This window comes from Melospiza melodia, unplaced genomic scaffold, assembly GCF_035770615.1.
Source record: "Melospiza melodia melodia isolate bMelMel2 unplaced genomic scaffold, bMelMel2.pri scaffold_28, whole genome shotgun sequence".
Lineage (NCBI taxonomy): Eukaryota > Metazoa > Chordata > Aves > Passeriformes > Passerellidae > Melospiza > Melospiza melodia.
Window position 1 is genome coordinate 7,717,777 of NW_026948600.1, and position 19,821 is coordinate 7,737,597.

The 19,821-nt window shown below is 47.1% G+C and overlaps 1 protein-coding gene and 1 pseudogene across 1 annotated transcript; one reads left to right on the forward strand and one right to left on the reverse strand.

Moving 5' to 3' along the window:
• LOC134433911 (zinc finger and SCAN domain-containing protein 2-like) overlaps positions 1-1,368 on the forward strand; it is a 289,196-nt pseudogene extending 287,828 nt beyond the window's left edge.
• A 170-nt stretch (positions 1,369-1,538) lies between these two features.
• On the reverse strand, positions 1,539-4,927 carry LOC134433880 (olfactory receptor 14J1-like; the record flags this gene model as incomplete). Its single annotated transcript, XM_063182581.1, has 2 exons — positions 1,539-1,568; positions 4,466-4,927. Coding segments are annotated over 2 exons (492 nt in total), but the record flags the coding sequence as incomplete, so codon positions are not given.
• Between the last annotated feature and the right edge of the window lie 14,894 nt (positions 4,928-19,821).

A 19,821-nucleotide genomic window follows, 5' to 3' on the forward strand; every position in this document is an offset into this window, starting at 1 on the left:
TGCAGGACTGATAAAATTCCATCCTCCCATTGTGGGATGCTCCGCCCAGTGGGAGGAACCAAGCATTCGTACCTGGATATAAGCTGACACTTTGCTACACTAGAGCAGCTTGCCTACTGGATTCCCAGAGGACAAGAGCTCCATAACCACCACTGGACATCCAGAGGAAGACCAGACCCATCTACAGGATCACTGCTTCGACAGAACCACCTTCATCACTCCAACAGGACTGCACCACCATCTACTGGGACTGCTGCCACCACCCTGAACAACAGGGTGTCAGGTTACATCCTGACTCTGTCAGTTTAAGGCAGTGTTTCTGTATCATTGCCTTGATCTTCATTTTCTTTTAAATTGTAATTCTGGTTTGGACCCTCCCCAGGTTTGCCTTAAAGCCAGTGCAAAACTCAATGTACTCATTCCTTGTTTTCCTCCCAAAACACGATTTCCCATTCCCAAACCTTTGCCAGATGGAAAAGGAGGCTGTGAGGAACAGGAAGGATCCCCGGGACACCTGGGCAAGTGAGGAGGAAGTCAGTTCCTATTTCCCCCTCTCTCCTGCTCCATCTCCCAGATAAGGATGGCTCCCAGCTTCAGGACAACCCTGCTGCCAACGCCATCCTGCTGGGGATGCACTGGGGGAATCTCCTTCCCCTTCCCTGTGTCACAGAGCCAAATCCCATCCTCTCCTTGTCTTTCCTCCCCCAGACCAGAAGCTGAGGATTGGAACCAGGGAGGACAAATCCCCACAGCAGAACCTCGTGGAAGAGGCCATTATGATTGACTCCAGGGCACAGGAATCCAATGGGGAGGAAAATCCCCAGAGATTCCACAGGAAGAGGAACTCTGAACCCAGCCCAGTGTGCTCTGAGGAGGAAAGACCCTCCCTTTAGCCAAGAAGGTGGACAGAGCTTCAGACAGAACTCAGAGCTGGTGGTCCATGAGCAGCTTCATGATGGGGAGAAGCCCTACAAGTGCTTGGAGTGTGGGAAGAGCTTCAGACAGAGCAGAACCCTGATCAGCCACTAACACATCCACATCGGGGAATGGCCCTATGAGTGTGGGGAATGTGGGAAGGGCTTCAGCTACAGGTCTGAACTCATCAGGCACCAATGCATTCACACTGGGGAGAGGCCCTACGAGTGTCCCCAGTGTCAGAAGTGGTTTCAGACCAGCTCCAATCTCCTCCAGCACCAGCGGATGCACACTGAGGACAGGCCCTTGTGCTGCCCTGAGTGCTGGAAGGGCTTCAAGCACAACTTCACACTCATCATCCACCAGCGCATCCACACAGGGGAGAGGCCCTACGAGTGTCCCCAGTGTGGGAAGAGCTTCACCACAAGCTCTCACTTGACCAGACACCAACGGAGCCACCAGTAAGGGATCGCTGCAAATGCCACAAATGCAGGAACAGCTTCATCCACCACTCCAGCTTCATCCCCCATGGGAGAACCCACATTGGGAAGAACCCTGGTGATCCATGTTCCCCATGATCCATGCTGGGAAGACACCTGACCCTTTTCCTGTCCCTGCCAGTGTCATGATATGGCATTGAAAAACATGAGGGTCTTGCCATGGCTGTGTCATTACATTCACTCCCACCTCAGAGAATTTCCAGGTGCAGAACAGGGACACTCTCTCTCTCTCCCTGAGAAGAAGGGTGTCCTTTCCAGACAGGGGAAATTGTGGCCAGGAAGACCCAGTGAGTTGTTTCTTAGTTTTCCCAGGAAGATGTTTCATTTATCCCTTCTGTTATCAGTATTGTTTCTGATCTGTTAGTCCCTTATCTTGTTCCTGTTCCTAATAAATTGTTCTTATCCCAGACCAGAACCTTTGCCTTTTGTGCTTTCCATGGGAGGCGGGAAGGCAGTGAGGGCGGCGCAGTTTTAGCAGGGGCAGGAAACTGGGGAATCCCATTCTGGACCCCAGGCCCTGGAAACCGAGCATCCCAGCTGGTGCCAGCCCTGGTGGCCATGGCAACAGCCTTGGGAGCGGGTCCGTGGCTGGGGCTGTGGGAACCTCTTCCCTCTGGTGCCCAGGGACAGGAGTGGAGGGAACGGCTGCAGCTGAGTCAGGGCAGGCTCCGGTTGGATGTCAGGAAAAGGTTTTTGCCCAGAGGCTGCTGGGGCCCAGCCCAGGCTCCCCAGGAAGGGTCCCAGCTCCAGGGCTCTCTGAGCTCCAGCAGCGTTTGGACAGCGCTGCCAGGCCCAGGCTGGCATTGTTGGGGTGTCCTGTGCAGGGCCAGCAGTTGGACTGGAGGATCCTGATGGGTCCCTCCCAGCTCAGCCAATTCTGTGGTTCTGGGATCCCATGAGCCTGGGGATGGGGCTGCCAATGGTTGCCATGGCAATGGGCTGTGGCTGCAGGCCTGAGCTGGTGTCCATGGCAACCACCCCTGGCATGGGGTCTCCATGGAGCTGCCAAGGGACTGACCATAGCAACAGGGGACTGGTGATGGTTGCCATGGAAGCTGACCATAGCAACAGGGGTCTGGTGATGGTGGCCTGCTTAGGATCATATAAGTCACAGGCCCTCAGAGGGATTCCATGGGGACCTTCCAAGAGTCTCCAGGCTGTTCCAGAGCTGGAATGTCACAGGCACAGACAGGGGCTCCATGGAGACCTCCCAGGGCTTTCTGGGGATGGTAAAGAGCCCTGTGGTCAGAGGCAGTCTCAGCCATTCCATGGTGACATCCCAGGGCACCTTGGGCTGCAAAGGCACCGATCTGTCACAGGCACTCACGGGGGTTCCACTGTGACATCCCAGGAGTCCCCAGGCTGCCAAAGACCCAGGATGTTACAGACATTAACAGGGTTCCTGTCATGGGCAGATATATTTATATAAATACGTATTATCTATTATGGTAATAATTGGACAAAATTGCCTTAATCAGAAATATTTATGCCAGACTGGCATTGGTTGGACTTGATGATCCCAAAGGTCTTTTCCAGCCTATTTGATTCTGTCATTCTGTTATGACTGGGACACTCTGGGGCCATTGTGACACTGCAAGGCCTCATGGAACTAAGAGGACCATGGTAACACCATGCAGCCCCACAGAACCAGGGGTCCACTGTTGTGCTTGGGGCCAAATGGAACCAGGCAGTGCACCGTGACACTCTGGGTCCTTGTGGAACCACAGAGGCCATTGTGATACTGCAGGGCCTTGTGTAACCAAGGGGTTTCACCATTTTGACACTAGAACACCAAGGAGACCATTGGGAGACTCCAGGGCCCAGTGGAACCAAGGGGCCATTCTGACACTGCGGGGCCTCATGGAACTAAGGGGACATTGTGACAGTGCAGGATCCTGTGTCACCAAGGGGCCACTGTGACACGAGGGGGCCTCAGGGGATCTGGAAGAACATTGTGACACTGTGTGGCCTCGTGGAAACAAGGAGTCCATTGTGACACTGAGGGGACTTGTGGAACTACAGAGACCATGGTGACGGTGTGGGACTTCATGTACCCATGGGGCCATTGTGACACTCTGGGGCCTCATGGAACCAAGGGGCCACTGTGAAACTGCAGCACAAACAAGAACATGTGAAGCCCCATGGAACCAAGGAGTGCATTGTCACATTTTGGGGCCCCACGGAACCAAGGAGACCATTGTTGCTCTGCATGGTCTCATGGACCCAAGGAGAACAGTGTGACAGTGCAGGGCCTGGTGTAACCAAGAGGCCATTGTGACACTGAGGGGGCCCCTGGAACCTAGGACATCTTTGCAGATGACACCAAGCTGGATGTGAGTGTTGATCTGTGGGAGCATAGAAGGGCTTTGCAGAGAGACCTGGACAGGCTGGATTGAGGGGCTGAATTCAGCAATTTCAGGTTTAAAAAATCCAAGTACCAGGCCCTGCAATTTGGCCCCAGTGCTATAGGCTGGGGATGGAGTGGCTGAACAGCAGCCAGGCAGAAAGGGACCTGCAGGGACTGATGGACAGCAGGCTGGACATGAGCCAGCAGTGTGACCAGGTGGCCAAGAAGGCCAATGGCTCCTGGCCTGGTTCAGGAATGGTGTGGCCAGCAGGAGCAGGGCTGATGTGCCAGCACTGATCTGCCCCCAGCTCTGCACACAGACATTGCTGCTGCAGCTCCAGAGAAGGCAACAAAAGGGCATCTCTGCAGAAAACTTTGCTGGGACATCCTTTACTTCCTTTAAATACACCAAGAGTGCAGTCCCCCATTGACACAGTCTGTGGCCACAGGGAAGGTGGAGAGAAACAAAATGAGAAATGGCACAAGCAATGATGTTTCTTTGTGGACAGAATGGAAAAACTAAAACAAAGGAAAGAAATCTCCAAAATTAAACCAACAAGAAGTATCAAAAACTAGTTTTATTACAAGTGATTTGCAGAAATTGACCAGCAGTTTAATGTTTCTGAAAGCACCCAGTCATCAGTCTCCTCACAGCAGCCTTGAGCTCCTGGTTCCTCAGGCTGTAGATGAGGGGGTTCAGGGCTGGAGGCACCACTGAGTACAGAACTGACACAGCCAGATCCAGGGATGGGGAGGAGAGGGAGGGGGGCTTCAGGTAGGCAAATGTACCAGTGCTGAGGAACAGGGAGACCACAGCCAGGTGAGGGAGGCAGGTGGAAAAGGCTTTGTGTCGTCCCTGCTCAGAGGGGATCCTCAGCACGACCCTGAAGATCTGCACATAGGAGAAAACAATGAAAACAAAACAACCAAATAGCAAGCAGGCACTAACTGCAAGCAGCCCCAGTTCCCTGAGTGAGGAATTTGAGCAGGAGAGCTTGAGGATCTGTGGGATTTCACAGAAGAACTGGCCCAGGGCATTGCCATGGCACAGGGGCAGGGAAAATGTATTGGCTGTGTGCAGCAGTGAATAGAGAAAGGCACTGGCCCAGGCAGCTGCTGCCATGTGGGCACAAGCTCTGCTGCCCAGGAGGGTCCTGTAGTGCAGGGGTTTGCAGATGGACACGTAGCGGTCGTAGCACATGATGGTCAGGAGATAAAACTCTGCCACAATAAAGAAGAGAAAGAAAAAGAGCTGTGTAGCACATCCTTTGTAGGAGATGTTCCTTGTGTCCCAGAGGGAATTGTGCATGGCTTTGGGGACAGTGGTGCAGATGGAGCCCAGGTCAGTGAGGGCCAGGTTGAGCAGGAAGAAGAACATGGGCGTGTGCAGGTGGTGGCCACAGGCTACGGCACTGATGATGAGGCCGTTGCCCAGGAGGGCAGCCAGGGAGATGCCCAGCAAGAGGCAGAAGTGCAGGAGCTGCAGCTGCCGCGTGTCTGCCAATGCCAGCAGGAGGAAATGCCTGATGGAGCTGCTGTTGGACATTTGAACTGTCTTGGACTGGGGATCTGCAAGAAAAGTAATCAAGGAATAGTTGGGTTTGGAGAGGACTTTAAATATCCCAGCACAGCTTGGGGGCACTTTCCCCCCACTGCCTGCCCAGGGCTCTGCTGGCTGGAGCTGTCCCTGCCAGCAGCTGCTTCCCTGTGCCCAGGGCTGGGCCCTGCCAGTGCTGCCAGAGCCCAGCCCAGCCCTGGGGGCTTAGCTCTGCCCTGCAGACCACTCCCAGCTCTGGCACTGCCCAGGGGATGCTCTGGCTCTGCAGGCTCTGATAGGAATGTCAGAGCAACCCTGAGGAGGCTGGAAAAGCAACACTGATGCTGCCTCAAAGGGGCCCTGTGCAGATATTTGTCACTGCCTGCTTTATTCAGATCTGAGACAAAATGTTTTTATTATTCCATTCTGAACTAAGAGATGAAAATCTATAGGCTCCATCTAGGCAACCCAGAGCAGTGTATTAAAGAAGCAGGATTTTCGCTTTTATGCAGCCCCTGCCTTGCTATGCTCCCTGTATAATATACTTGGAAATGTGCTGCAGTTAAATGCCATGCTAAGAGCAGCCCTGAACAATGCAGCATCCTCAGCACACAAGGAGAACACTTCCAAGCTTTTCCAGCTGTCTCCTCCCACCCAGATCTTGTCCCCCACTGCTGGGAGCAGCTGCCAGGGCTGGCTGAGAGCTGTCCCTGGCAGCAGCAGAGTCCCTGCCCCAGCACAGCGCCCTGGGCTGCAGGACCCTGCTCTGCAGGACAGCCCTGGGCACCCCTGGCTGCTCTGCACAAGAGACAATCAGAGAATGTACTCATAGAGTCTGTAGGCAACGGGATGTTCCAGCTTTAGGAGATGGCTCCAGGAGCTGCAGCTGCATTGTCCTGCAGCCAGAGGTTCCTGTGCCAAGGGCTGGCAGTGATTCTGCCCCAGGCACTTCTCAGCACCTTCCCAGCCCTGACTGATTGAAGCTCTCTGTGCCTCTGTGCTGTGCTTGGGGTGGCTGCAGGCAGTGCCCCAGCCCTGCTGGGCTGGCAGAAGAGCTGCTCATCAAGAGAAATGTGCTTTTGAAGCTCTTCTTGGTTACCAGGAGCTGCCTCTGGGCCAGGAGCCCAGCCCAGCTCAGCAGCACAGACACAGCACCAGGACTTTAATGAGCCTCTGGGGCTTTGTGCTGAGGCCCTGACCATCAGTCCCTGAGAGGGAGCTGAAGAAACCTCTCCAGAACTCCAAGTCAGAATCCAGCTCCAAAGTTTCTTAGACTTTTAATGGGTCCCTGTCGACGGAAGGGAACCAGGACATCATTTTGATCATCACAGGCTCGATTTTATTGATCAGTACGGCGGGTTAAATACAGTTAATAATGAGCTTCATACATATTGCAAAAGTTGAGCTCAGGATTGGTCAGCTTGCATATCAGCACCTACGCCTACTTCTACATTCCTATGGTTCTACTTTTGATACTTTCTACATATTCTTAGGATGTATTCAGGGCTAATCTCAACTCCCTATCCTCATGTTGCAGCAAGGTCGCTGCTGACTCTTCCTTTTAGCTTGCTGACTGCTGACTTTTCTCCTTCAGTTTAACCAGTGGCATTATGTCAGTGTGGCCTTTCTCAGCTAACCAATTATTAATAATGCTCTCCACAGGTCCCAGTGAGGGACATGATGGAGAAAGTTTCCCCAGGCCCCAGGCAGAGCAGAGAACTGGAGGCAGTGATGACAGGTGGGGACAAAGAGAGAAGCCAAGTCTTGGTGCCCTGGGGCACAGATGGGTCCGTGCCACCAAGGGCTGGGAGAAGACACCTTGTCCTGAGGCACTGGGGCCTCCTTGCACAGCACCAGCCAGGCTGGGCGCTGTCACCCCCTTGTCTTGCCCTCAGCATCCCCCCTAGCCCACATCCTAGTGGCCTCAAGGATCTGCTGGAAGGAGTCCCGGGGGAGCCTTGGCCAGGAATGGCCCTGGGGGTGCCTTAATGCTCCCTGCAGGTACTGCAGGTTGTTCAAAGGACTTTGGGTTTGGCTTTTGCCTTGGGAGTCTCTGAGAGGTTTGTGCACTCATGGCCTCCAATTATCTACTAAAGTCCCTGGAGAGGCTTTGTCAGTAGCAACACTCAGTGGGGCTCATTAATGCTTCAAGGTACTTCAGTTATTTTAAGGTACTTGGTGTTGCCCTTTGGATACAGACTCTGTGAGAGGTTTGTGCAATCATGGCCCCAATTATCTATTTTAATGAGTCCCTTGAGAGCTTTGTACTGACATTCAGTGGGGCTCATTAATGCTTTGAGGCACTCAAGGTTTTAAGGTACTTTGGATTTTTCTTTCTCCACTCTCCATCTCTGAGAGGTTTTTGTGCCATCCTGGCCTCCAATTCTCTCCTGCAAGGAGTCCATGAGGAGCCTGTGTTGGAGAGGGACCTCAGTGGGACCCATTCATGCTTTGAGACACATTGGGTCTGTCCTCTGACTTTGACTCCTAGAAAGGTTTGTGCAATCTCCTCTCAGGCCCTGAGGTTCAAGGGCTCAGCTTCAAATGCACCTCAGAACTCATTAGGATCAGGCAAGTCCTGACAAACCATGGCTCTGCCTTGATTTCCCTCTGGTCTGGAGCAGTTCATCAGGAAGATTTCCTTTTACAGTTACGGAGAAATATTTCAATGAGCTTCTAAGAAATATGTAATCCTATTTTAAAGACTGTATTTTATTACTTTTCTCTTTTGAGAAGAGGTGATTGCAGCATTCTGTTCCTGATATTGATGTAGTGCTGCTCCTAAGGAGGTCTGGCCATGTCAGAAGAGTTATACATTGGAACTGGAGTCCATTGTGGACAGCCATGCCTCAGATTCCGCAACCCCATGTGAGACATGATTTTCACTTTCAATATTTTCAATGGTTTATTAAGTCCTTGTCAAAATACAACAGAAGGTTCTTGATTTCATATCTTTTCAAATACAACAGAAGACTGAATAAAGAAAAGAATACAGTGCTGGAAGCAAAGAATTCAGTCAACATGTGCTCATCTACAAAATGGATGCTCTGTCTTTTACACCTCTAGCCCCTCCCAAAGTCTTGTCAATCGACTCCTTTTTTGTGGGATCTCAGCACCTCAGGACAGAGGTGCAGAGTAGCCAAGAACACCCTTGGGGGGCTCGGGAGTCCTGGAATGTTGCCAGAAGTGTCTGGTGGCAGGACTTTGATCCTACACAGGAAATGACACCTGTATGAGGACTGGGAGGATTTCACTGGGGTGAATGGTGAAGGGATAAGTTAATTAGAGTGTAAAACACAGGGTTTAGGATTTCTGTACAGAGAGGTCTAAAGAAGTAAGATGGAGGAATTGGGGCGTGTCCTGTCCTTCTTCTTCTTCTTGGCCTCCATCTTCTGTGGTGACGGTGGCACTTTGGGATTGGTCATTACTAGAAGTGCACCGGTTAATAAGGGTAGAAGGTATTGGGGAAAAATTATAAATATTGTATACGTAACTTTGGGTATAAAGATAAGTGACCGCCCTGGGGGCTCTCTGTGTGCTCATGGCTGGCTTGCTGTGCAGACCTCTGTTGGGCTGAAAGAGAATCTTTTAGATAAACAATTAATAAACACCGAGACCGAGCAAAGATCAGAAGTCTCTCCTCGTCCTTTGAAGCGCCGGGCTGTCCAAGGCCACCCTGGGCCTTTCCAGGCCACCTAAACAGCCGAGAAACCGACACTTTTTCTCTGTCTAGTGGTGGAGATCACTGTCTTACACCTTGATTGGAGGTCAGATGCTGCCATAGTAACAAGCCGACCCTCCCAAATGCCCCAACTACTAAGGCCATCCTGTGATAACAATGCAAGGGGGAGGGGAAAGATAACTATACATCTACAAAACTTCTCTTAACATATATTTAATATTCACCCCTTAACTGTGAGAGTCAACCATAGAATTACTCATCTATAACAAACCTCCTTTTCTTTTTGTAGAAGTCATTTTGCACGAACAATTTAAGTAAAAAAATTTCTGTCTCTCTTGAATGAGTCACACCAGCATCTGTTAATGTGGCAAAGGACAGTGGGAACAGGAGAAAAAAATCTCCGGTTTTCCTTAGACACATTTATTTGGAATGCACAAAATGGCATCCCAGAGGTCCAGTATGGCTTTGACTCCCATCTACCGTGCCTATGTGGCTGCTATCCATAGTCAGTGTATTTTAGGGGTCAGTACAGAGGCCAACTCAGTCCTGCCCTCCAGTCCCTGTTGAATTAAAAGACAACTGAGGAATTATAGAGGTCTGGTATGGCCTTTTGTCCCTACCTTACCATGCCTACGGGGTTGTTACCCACAGCAGGGGTATGGAGCCTTCTTGGTAGCAAACAAAGGGGCCAACCCGGTCTTTCTTCCCTTCTTTTGTCTTATTTTCTTAAGGAAGCTGTCCCGTTACCTTTTACAGTCCCTTGTGTACTTCTCCTCAACAAATGCTGGTATTTCTCATCCATTAAAACAGGAAGAGTTCTCAAGCTGGTTGGTGGAAGCTTGACTCCACTTTTTGGGTGTCTTGGTGTTTTTCTGGTTGTCTTTCAGTCTCTGCTTGAGAGTCAATCTTGTTTCACATGGCCTGGATGTTACAGTCCACTCTTTTGGCTCTTCTACTGGGCCTTTGACTCTGTTGCCATGAATCCATCCCTGCTCTGCAGTTCACACGGCCGATTCAGTGGTGAGCAGTTCCTGAAAGGGACCTTCCCACTGGGGAGTTAGAGGCTGATCTCCCTGTGGCTTGATCATCACCCAATCCCCAGGACTAATATTACGGATTCTGCAATCCAGGATTCTGCAATCCAGGCTGGTAGATTAAGTAATTGCCCCTTTATGTCTCAGCCCTTCTAAGGTTTGTGCTATGGACATAACAAATTTCTTGGCATTGGTTTCCCCTTCCTCATAGGTGGCAACCTTCTGGGGTGAGGTCCAAAAGGGAAACCCAAACATCATTTCATAGGGTGACACCCCCAGATCTTACTGGGGTTGGGTTCTAATTCTTAATAATTCTTAATAATTCTTAATAATTCTTAATAATTCTTAATAATTCTTAATAATTCTTAATAATTCTTAATAAGGCCAAAGGGAGACATTTTATCCATGACACTTGGGTTTCAATCATTAGCTTAAATAGAGCTCTTTTAAGAGTTTGATTCATTCTCTCAACCTGACCAGAACTCTGTGGATGCCATGGAGTGTGTAATTCCCATTTTACTCCCAGGGCCTGAACAACTTTCTGCAATATTTGTAATGTGAAATGAGTTCCCCAGTCTGAATCAATCCTGTTTGCCATCCCATATCAGGGAATGATTGATTCTAGAAGTGTTTTACTCACAACATTGGCATTGGCTTTCACAGTGGGTACCACCTCTACCCAATGAGTCACGTGATCTACTATCAGTGGTAAAAATTTCCACCATTGTACCTGGGGAAGCTCTGTAAAGTCTACTTGGATGTTTTGGAAGGGCTCTAAGGCTAGTTGTCACCCTCTTCTGGGTGTTTTCCTCATGATTTTCTTATTCACTTGTTGGCATATCACACACCCTCAGTTACTTGCTTAGCTATTCTGAAAATTCCTTTGCATCCCAAATCCCTTAGAAATTGATCACTTAGCGCTTGTGTACCCGAATGTGTTGTTCCATGTATGCCTTCTAGCATTTTCCTGGCCAGGAGTTTATTCAACATTTGCCTTCCATCTGCTAATCTCCACTTCTCTTTTTTATCTTTCTTGGCTCCTCTTTTAAGGAGTTCTTCCTCTTCTGTCCCACTGAATACAGGGACTTTTGCATTTCTCTCATGGGTGTTAATACTATTATTAGTGTTTTGTCTCTGATTCAATTGCATTTTTAGCCTCTAGATCAGCCTAATTGTTCCCTCGCTCCTCCTGAGTTGCCCCTTTTTTATGTCCTTTAACATACACCACTGCTACTTACTCTGGTAATTGTAAGGTTTCTAACTCTTCTAAAATAATTTTTTTGTGAATCAATCCCTTTCCCTTTGAATTTAATAGCCCCCTCTCTTCCCAATTTTTTCCAAATATATGCACTATTCCAAAAGTGTATTTTCAGTCTGTATATATTGTTCTTCTTTTCTGTGCTAATATATCCAGAGCTTGTTTTAGGGCATACAACTCAGTGCCTGGGCTGACCAGTAGGAAAGTAACTTTATCTTTTCTATGGCTACCAACCCTTCATGCACTATAGCGTACCCCAATACCCTGTGCCCCTTTATTACCTGTGAAGATCCATCGATGTACAATTGTTTTTCACTTTGGAGTGGTTGATCTGTTACATCCTCTCTTACTCTAGTTTGACAGTTTATAACCTCTTGGCAATTATGTATTAGTGCCTCATCTGGTTCTCCATACAAAAACGGGGCAGGGTTGAGTTGGTTACTGACGATTAGCTCTAAAACATTATCTATTAAGATGGCTTCATACTTCAGCATTTGGGAATCAGTGAGCCATTTCTCAGGATACTCGTTACTAAGTCTGGGACATATATCTTCAATTTTCAATTACATGGTTAATTTTTTGCTTTCTGCTATGAGTAGGGAAGTCACTGCCGCACCTGAATGCAGGTTGGCCACCCCTGGCTGACAGGCTCTAGTAATTTTGATAAATAGGCCACTGGTTTCCTGGATCCTCCTCAGTCCTAGGCTAACACTTCATGTGTTACCTCTTTTTCTATATCCACAGACAGATAGAAGGGTTTGTCTAAGGCAGGAAGACTCAGGGCTGGTGCACTGACTAATTTTTGCTTCACAGCTTCAAACGTTTGTTCATTGTCTTTTTCCCACCTAATCTCTCCAATTAACTTTTCACACAAGAACCAGATGGCCTGTGTGTATCCTCCAATCCATAGCCTACAATATCCCAACAGGCCTAAAAACCTTTTGACTTCTTTCTTAGTTTTTGGCCGTGGGAGTGAGACTATTCCTGTAATTCTCTCAGGGTTCAGCCCCCAGCTCCCTTGACAAATCATATGTCCTGGATATTTCACTTCCCTTTCTACAAATTCGAGTTTCCCTTTTGATACCTGAAGTCCTTGGTGCCCCAGAAAATTTAACAACACTATGGTGGATTCCCAAACTTCTTTTTCTTCCCATCCTGAGAGAAGCAAATAATTTACATATTGGATGAGCTTTATCTCAGGTTTAATGGAGAAGAGTTGTGTTACTTCTCCTAGGGCTTGACCAATGAGGTTTGGTATAGTAGGAGGCCTAGTAAAATATCTGTATTGTATTTGAATATCTGTATATAGGCCTTGCCCCGATAAGCCCCGGTTGTTCTTGATGGGCTGCAGCTGCGATGTCCTTAATTGGGCTGCAGCTGTAGCTAGTGAAGAAAACTGGGATAAAAGGGGCTGGGCTTGGTCAGTCAGGGAGAGCCTGGAAGGAGCCCTGACTAAGAAGCAGCAATAAGAAGGAGGTGAAGTCTGTGATGTGAAGAACTGCCCCCAAGAAATATCACCGAGAAGGTACAAGACTTTAGAAATATGTTTGTGACAATATGGGACTTTAGAAATATGAAATACAACAAGATAACAACAGTTTGGCGATTGAGAAAACCCTTGGAGTAACCCAGTCCACTGAAGCTGTTGCTTTCTCCCAGAATCAAGGTTCTCTCTAGGGGCCAAAAACGTATGTTCTGTTCCCGAAAAGCAATCAGATCCCTGGGTCGGAAGATGATCTAGCAGCGACGATTGCGAGGGATAGACGAGATGCGTGGGCTGCTCTGGCCAAAGATACCATGGAAAAGGGAGATCAAGAGTTGATAAGCACGGCTAGTGAGCTGGCTTGTCTGGTTATTTTCACCCCTCAGGCCGGAGGAGGCATACAAGCTACAATCAGTGCTTTAGACTGGAAGATGTTATCTCAGTTGCGAGCCACTGTTAGCCAGTTTGGATTTAAAAGTGAACCAGCCAAGCAAATGCTCGACTATATTTTTGACACCAGTATCCTTCTCGTTAATGATTGTCGTGGCATAGTTAAATTAATCTTTACCCAACATCAACAATTGCTGTTTAATACTCATTGGCAAGTGCTCGTTAGCGAGTGCGTGGCAGTACAAAGGCAGCAGGGTGACCCCCTCCATGGCGTCACTGTTAGTGAGCTTATGGGTCTGGGACCTTTCCTTCGTACTGAGGCACAAGCCTTAATAGGCCAGGAGAAGTGCCGGGAGGCAATGAGGTTAGTCAGACTCGCGATGGAAAGGGAAAAGGAACCAGAAGAGAGACCTGTATATATAGGAATCAAGCAAGGCAGAGAGGAATCATTTAGCTCTTTTATTGATAAGGTTGCCGCAGCAATTGAAAGAGCTGAGGTGCCAAAATATCTTAGGGGAGTATTGCTCAGGGAGTGTGCTCTCCGAAATTGTAATTCTACTACTAGGAGAGTACTTAACACCCTAGGTACTAATTGGACTATAGAAGAGGCATTAGCGAAGATGGCCCTCATATCTACGGGACAGCAGGCTTTTGTGGTAGATGCGATCAAACAGAAATCAGCATCAGGAATAGGCTTGCAAGAACAGGCAAAGTCCTCTCAGAGTCAGGAATTAGCCGCTCTTGCACCTCTCCAAGCGTCAGCTGCATTTGCAAATCAAATAATTGGGGCCAAAAATGCCACTCGGATGACCGGGCACCAACAGAAGTCATCGCTGCAGCATCGGCACCCTCTCCTGTCTCCAACCCGACACCACAGGGAGCCGCCGCGGGGGGAGCGGGGCCGCCGCAGAGGGAGTGACCCGCAGCGCGGAGCGGGGGGGGCCCGTCCGCTCCGGCACAAGCGGCGACCGGAGTGCTTTTCCAGCGCCAGAGCTTGTCTCTCCGCCCCGCAGCTGGCAAAGAGCCTCGGTCTTGGACCTAACAGCCTAATGGATGTAACTTTTGTCAACAAAAGGAAAAGATCCCTGCTGAAACTGAGAAACCAGTGATGGTAAACAAGGAAAGTTAAAGGCACTTTTGTTCTTCCTGGCAGAGACTATGAAATAGGAATCAGCGTACTGTATGCATGGGTCAAATTTCGGCCAGTTTGGCTCAGCATTGGTTATGCTGTCAGAATCACCTGCATTAACATAGACTTTAACATCAGAAGCCCGGATGGTTCAGTCAGTGGAACATCAGACTCTAAAATTATATTTTGAAAAGTTTAAAAATATTAAGATGTGTTGGATTGATTGTATGAGTGAGATTGTATGAGTGTGCTTTTTGGTATAAATGCTGCAGCAAAAATGTGAGAAATGTTGTTTTGGTTTGGTGTTTTGGAGTCAGGCCTGTGGGTGAGTGATAATGAATGCTATATTTTAAGTCTATAGTAAGTTATCTGTTATTAAGTAGTTTAAGTTAAATTATCTAGTAAGTGTCGTTAAATGCTAAATACTATTAAGGTTAAGTTTTGTTAAGTTTTATTAGAATTAAGAGATTTTACATGTAAGTTCTGTTGATCTAAAAATCTGTTAAGTTTAAGTAAAGATAAGTTTAAGTAATGTTAAGTTCTATTAAGTTTAAATATTTTAAGTATTTTAAGTATAAGTGCTATTGAGTTTAAGTGATGCTAGATAGATTTATGCTTTTACAATAGGCGTTTATTTTATGACTTGTGTTCAAAGTGTTGTTGTGAACATCAGAGAAACCTTGCTAGCTGAAAATACAGTTTAGTTATTAGAATTGCCTATTCTTATGTTGCAAAGAGTGTAACACAGTTAGCCCATAGAATTTTGAAGCCAGTTAAGTTCTGTTGATTTGAAAATAAGTCTGCTAAGTTAAATATTTTAAGTGCTTTCTCACCACTCCAAATCAACAAAGGACTGAGAATCGCCCAGCTGATGCCATTTCAGCCAAATGACTAAAGGATTACAGACTGTAAAACTGATTTTGAACTTTTCTGAGAAACCCAAGGACAGAAGGGATCATTTTCAGACTTGCCTGTTCGCCTCCTCTCCAGGTTGGCATGAATGAAATCAGCTAACAGCTTTCTTTTCTTAGTCCAATTACCACCTACCTTGCAATGCCTGATAAGGCCGGACATTGTGGCTCAGCTGGGGGGTGGTTTTAACCCTTTGGGATAACGCGCCATTGCCGGACGACCAGAGAACTGATTGGCATTATTGAATCATCATCTTTCCATATAAAAGGACCGGCAAAAGAGAACTGCCTTGAATGTCACAGCCCACATTGTGCTGCTTGGGTTGCACTGTGTTGCGGGGGTTGTGATAAGACCTTTTGGGTGGATCAGTTGTCGCTATCTCATTTATGGTATAACACCTGTAATTATAGACATACGTGGGAACATAATTGGGAGCGGGCACTACAGAATGAAACAGGGCTAAACACTGCCTTAGCTTTAGACCTTTATGAATCTCATGAGCAGAGAATCTTGGCCTATTATCGGTGGGAGGTACAGTGTATTTTGAAAAGGGTTAAAGCTCAAAGAGCATCATATATAGCCTCTGTAAGGTGTAGAAAACTGGTGCCTTTAACACAACATTCTGTTGTAGGGCCTATAAAAGGAGATCCCAATCAGGCATTAGATAACTGCATTAGAAGGTTACAAAGGTGTGGTCTTCAGGTATCGGGAACAGCAAGGTTAAAAACTGATAAGAAAAAGAAGGTCAAAGTAAAAACAGAAAAATGAGGTTTACTTTTGTTATATTGCTTGGTGTAGTGGTAGCTGAAGAATTAAGGGTAACACATTTTAGTCAACCTAGAGATAATGTATGGATAACACTTGCTAGACAGATTAATCAGTCATCGCTTTGTCTCAGCCTTGGAGGAGTTACTAATCCATTTCGAACATGTTTGGTAGGGCTTCCAGTATGGTCTCCTCAAGAATTTTGTAGTCTTATTAATAACTGTGCCTTATGTATGCGCAATATGGTAAATAATAAATTGCCTGCACAAAGAGGGTATACTGCCAGTCAGAGTGACGGCTACCGTCAATGTCTGCTAATTCAATCACTTAATACTCCTTTGCATTCCCCACATGAGAAGTTAGTTCTTTTTGGAAGTGCAAATGCTAGCATGACCAGCACTTCCAACGGTGGGTGGTTCAGCTTTGATTACTCTAATTCTCAAAAGATGAATCAGCATAAACAGACATGGGCTACTCTGGATTCATCTCTAAGCCCAGACATAGTGTCCAAACAGCTTTATAACCAATGTAAAGGCTCTAGGATCATGACACCTAAGAAATTACCTACAGGAATATTTCTAATTTGTGGAGATAGAGCCTGGAATGGTATAACTGCCCAACCTCAGGGTGGACCTTGTTATTTAGGCAAGTTATCATTATTCCACCCTAATATATCTGTGTTAATGCAACTAAGTCATAAGACAAGCAGGCAAAGGCGCAGCTTACATAACTTAGACTGTAGTCAAATAGGAGATCCCTGGTTCTGGAGTAAATTTAAACAAGTGATGGTTTCAGCTCTCCTACCATGGGGTGCTGCAAGCAAAGCAATGACTTTAGCAAAACAAATAGGGTGTTGGGCTAAGGGTGAATTGAATAAGACCTCACAGATATTAGATATGTTGGCTGCAGATGTGCAAAGTTGTTAGAGCTGCCATAGATTTTTTGCTGCTAGCACAAGGCCATGGGTTTGAAGACTCTGAAGGGATGTGTTGCATGAATTTATCTGATCATTCTGTATCTATTCATGCTAAGATAAAAAAGCTATGGCTAGGGCTTAACAGCCTTAAGGAAGAAGAAGGATTGGGAATTGATGAATGGCTTAAAAGCTTAGGATTGGGACCATGGTTAAGAAACCTTGTAATATATGTTATAGGGATATTAGGTGTACTCTTATTGCTCTTACTTATATTACCTTGTTTCTGTAGCTGTATCCAAAAAATGGTTAGTAGGATGATAGAGAAAACCTGGCAAAAAAACCTCCTTTCTCAAAAAAAAAAAGACAGGGGAAATGTCGGGAGTTTAGTTCAAGCATGGCTTAAAGAAAAAGGCCATGAAGGCATACAGTGAGAGAAAAGTAAAAGGTAGTTGCAAAGCAGTTCCAAAAGCAGTTCCCAGCCTGATTTCTATAAACAATTAGACTTTCTCAGGCATCACTTTATAAACAATAAGGTTCTCAGACAGTCTTCCCATAACAAGCGAAACACCCTCTCTGGGAAAAGATGGCACCCTGGGAACAGATATGGAAGTTTTGGGAACCTTTCATACCACAGTGGGAACACTGGCTTTGTTTTGTGTAAACAATTAACGGTATTGTAAAACAAAAGGAGTGGTTAGAGTTTTCTCTGTTTGCCTATCATAAACTTGGATTTTGGAATATGCATGAAGTTCGTTAACACTGTTATTTAAAGTGACTGATTGATCAATAAATCGGAGTTCAATGCATTAAAGGATGGTCGTCTCACCTTCACTTCAACAATTAATTAATATGGTAAAGTATGAGCAATACAGCGCTGGGTACAGTGGGGGAAGTTTTCCCTCCAACTGCACACTGATAGTTGAGGCTTACAGGTATTTATAGGGGTACTCATCAGCTTTCTCAGCAGTTTCTATTCCCAATTTTTATGTCACAATTCCATACCTTTTGTGATTAGTTTTCCTCAGGATGTATCCCAGAAAGGAGTATGCCCAGATGGTGGTGGTTCAGTTTCTGAAAGAAGGAAGGAATCTCCCAGATGGCATGGTCCAGATTCCAGTTGTGGGTCCACCTTTTAATTGCAGAGACTATAAATCTCAAAACAGTGATGTCCAGCTTCCCTTGGTTAAAACTATTAATCCATGAGTTGATGTTCATCTTCCTTTCTCAAGCTGCTTTTCACTGTTTTGTAAGGTGTGAGATAAGCATGTTTCCTTTATATATATTCGAAAGCTATAGTTTCAAAGATCCTTACTACAAGCAATATTCTAAAATTATAATTCAACAGGTTATTATTGCAAAACTCTTTAAGGCTTAGCTACAAGCATAAAGTTCTTGTCAAAAAGCAACATCCCTAAAGATTTAATTCCAATGCTCCTAAATCAACTTAAGACTTATCAAGGTTAATTACGAACAAAAGATAGGTTCAAAGCTATGCTTTACTTTCCTTAGTAATTATTAGAAATCGTCTTTATAACTGTCCCATGTTCGCTTCCCACCCATATTACAATCACAAATACCACGTTGCCTGTATGAACCTGACACGAAACACAGCTTTGTATTTCACAGGGGGGCACAGGGACGGCTCCTGTGAGAAGCTGCTGGAAGCTTCCACCGTGTCTGGCACAGCCAATTCCTGGTGGCTTCAAAGATGGACCTGCTGCTGGCAAAGGCTGGGCCAGTTACAAATGGTGGCAATGCCTCTGTGATACCAGATTTAAAAAGAAATCAAAATAGAGATTGTGGCGCAGTTTTAACTCCAGCCAGAGGAGAGCAGAGGGAGAACATGTGAGAAGAACAACTCTGCAGACATCAAGGTCAGTGCAGAAGGAGGGGCAGGAGGTGCTCCAGGCCCTGGAGACCCAGGCAACCTGCAGGAGAGCCATGGAGAGAGGGGCCCTGCTCCCAGGCTGGAGCAGCCTGTCCCTGGAGGAATGCACCCCCTGGAAGAGTGACCCATGCTGCAGCAGTTTGGGAAGGACTGTTGGCCCTGGCATGGACTCACACTGCAGCAGTTTGCAGAGGGCTGCTGCCCCTGAAATGGACTCACATGGGAGAAGCTCCTGCAGAACTGTCTCCCTTGGGAGGGACCCACGGTGCAGCAGGGGAACCACTCCTCTCCCTGAGCAGGGGCAAAGCCATGGGTGATGAACTGACCATAACCCCCATTCCCTGTCTCCCTGCACTGCTGGGGTGGGAGGCAGAGCTGGAAGGAGGGAGCTGGGGGGCTTATTTTATTTCCCCTTTTCCTGCTCTGACCTTGTCAGTAATAAATGAATTTCATATCTCTAAGTAAGCCTGTTTTTCCCAGGACAGTATTTGATGAGTGATCTCACCCAGTCCTTATCTCAACCCACAAACCCTTTATTAAATTTTCTTTGTCCAGCTGCAGAGGGGAGTGAGTGAGCAGCCCACATGGATGCCTGGCATTTGGCCTGGGTCAACCCACGACACCTTGGTACCACAGGGTCACAATGGACCCTTGGTTCTATGGGGTCTCATTGGCTCCATCAGGCCCTGCAGGGCCACTTCATTCAACAAGGCCCCAACAGTGGTCTCCAGGATTCCATGAGGCCCTGCAATGTTAAAATGGACCTTTGGATCCATGGGGGCCCACAGTGTCACAATGGGCTCTTTTGGTCCTACAGCTTCACAATGGCCCCTGGGTTCCATGTGTCCTGCACAGTTCCATGAATCCTTACTTCCACAGGGTCCTGTAGGGTCACAATGGTCTCCTTGGTTTCATGGTGCAAAAGTTGCCATAATTTCCATGGTATCACATCTGCCCTTGGATCCCAAGAGGCCCCAGAGTGTGACAATGGCCCCTCGCTTCCATGATGCCCTGCAGTGTCACAATGGTGCCCATGATTCCATCAGGCCCTGCAGTGTCACCATG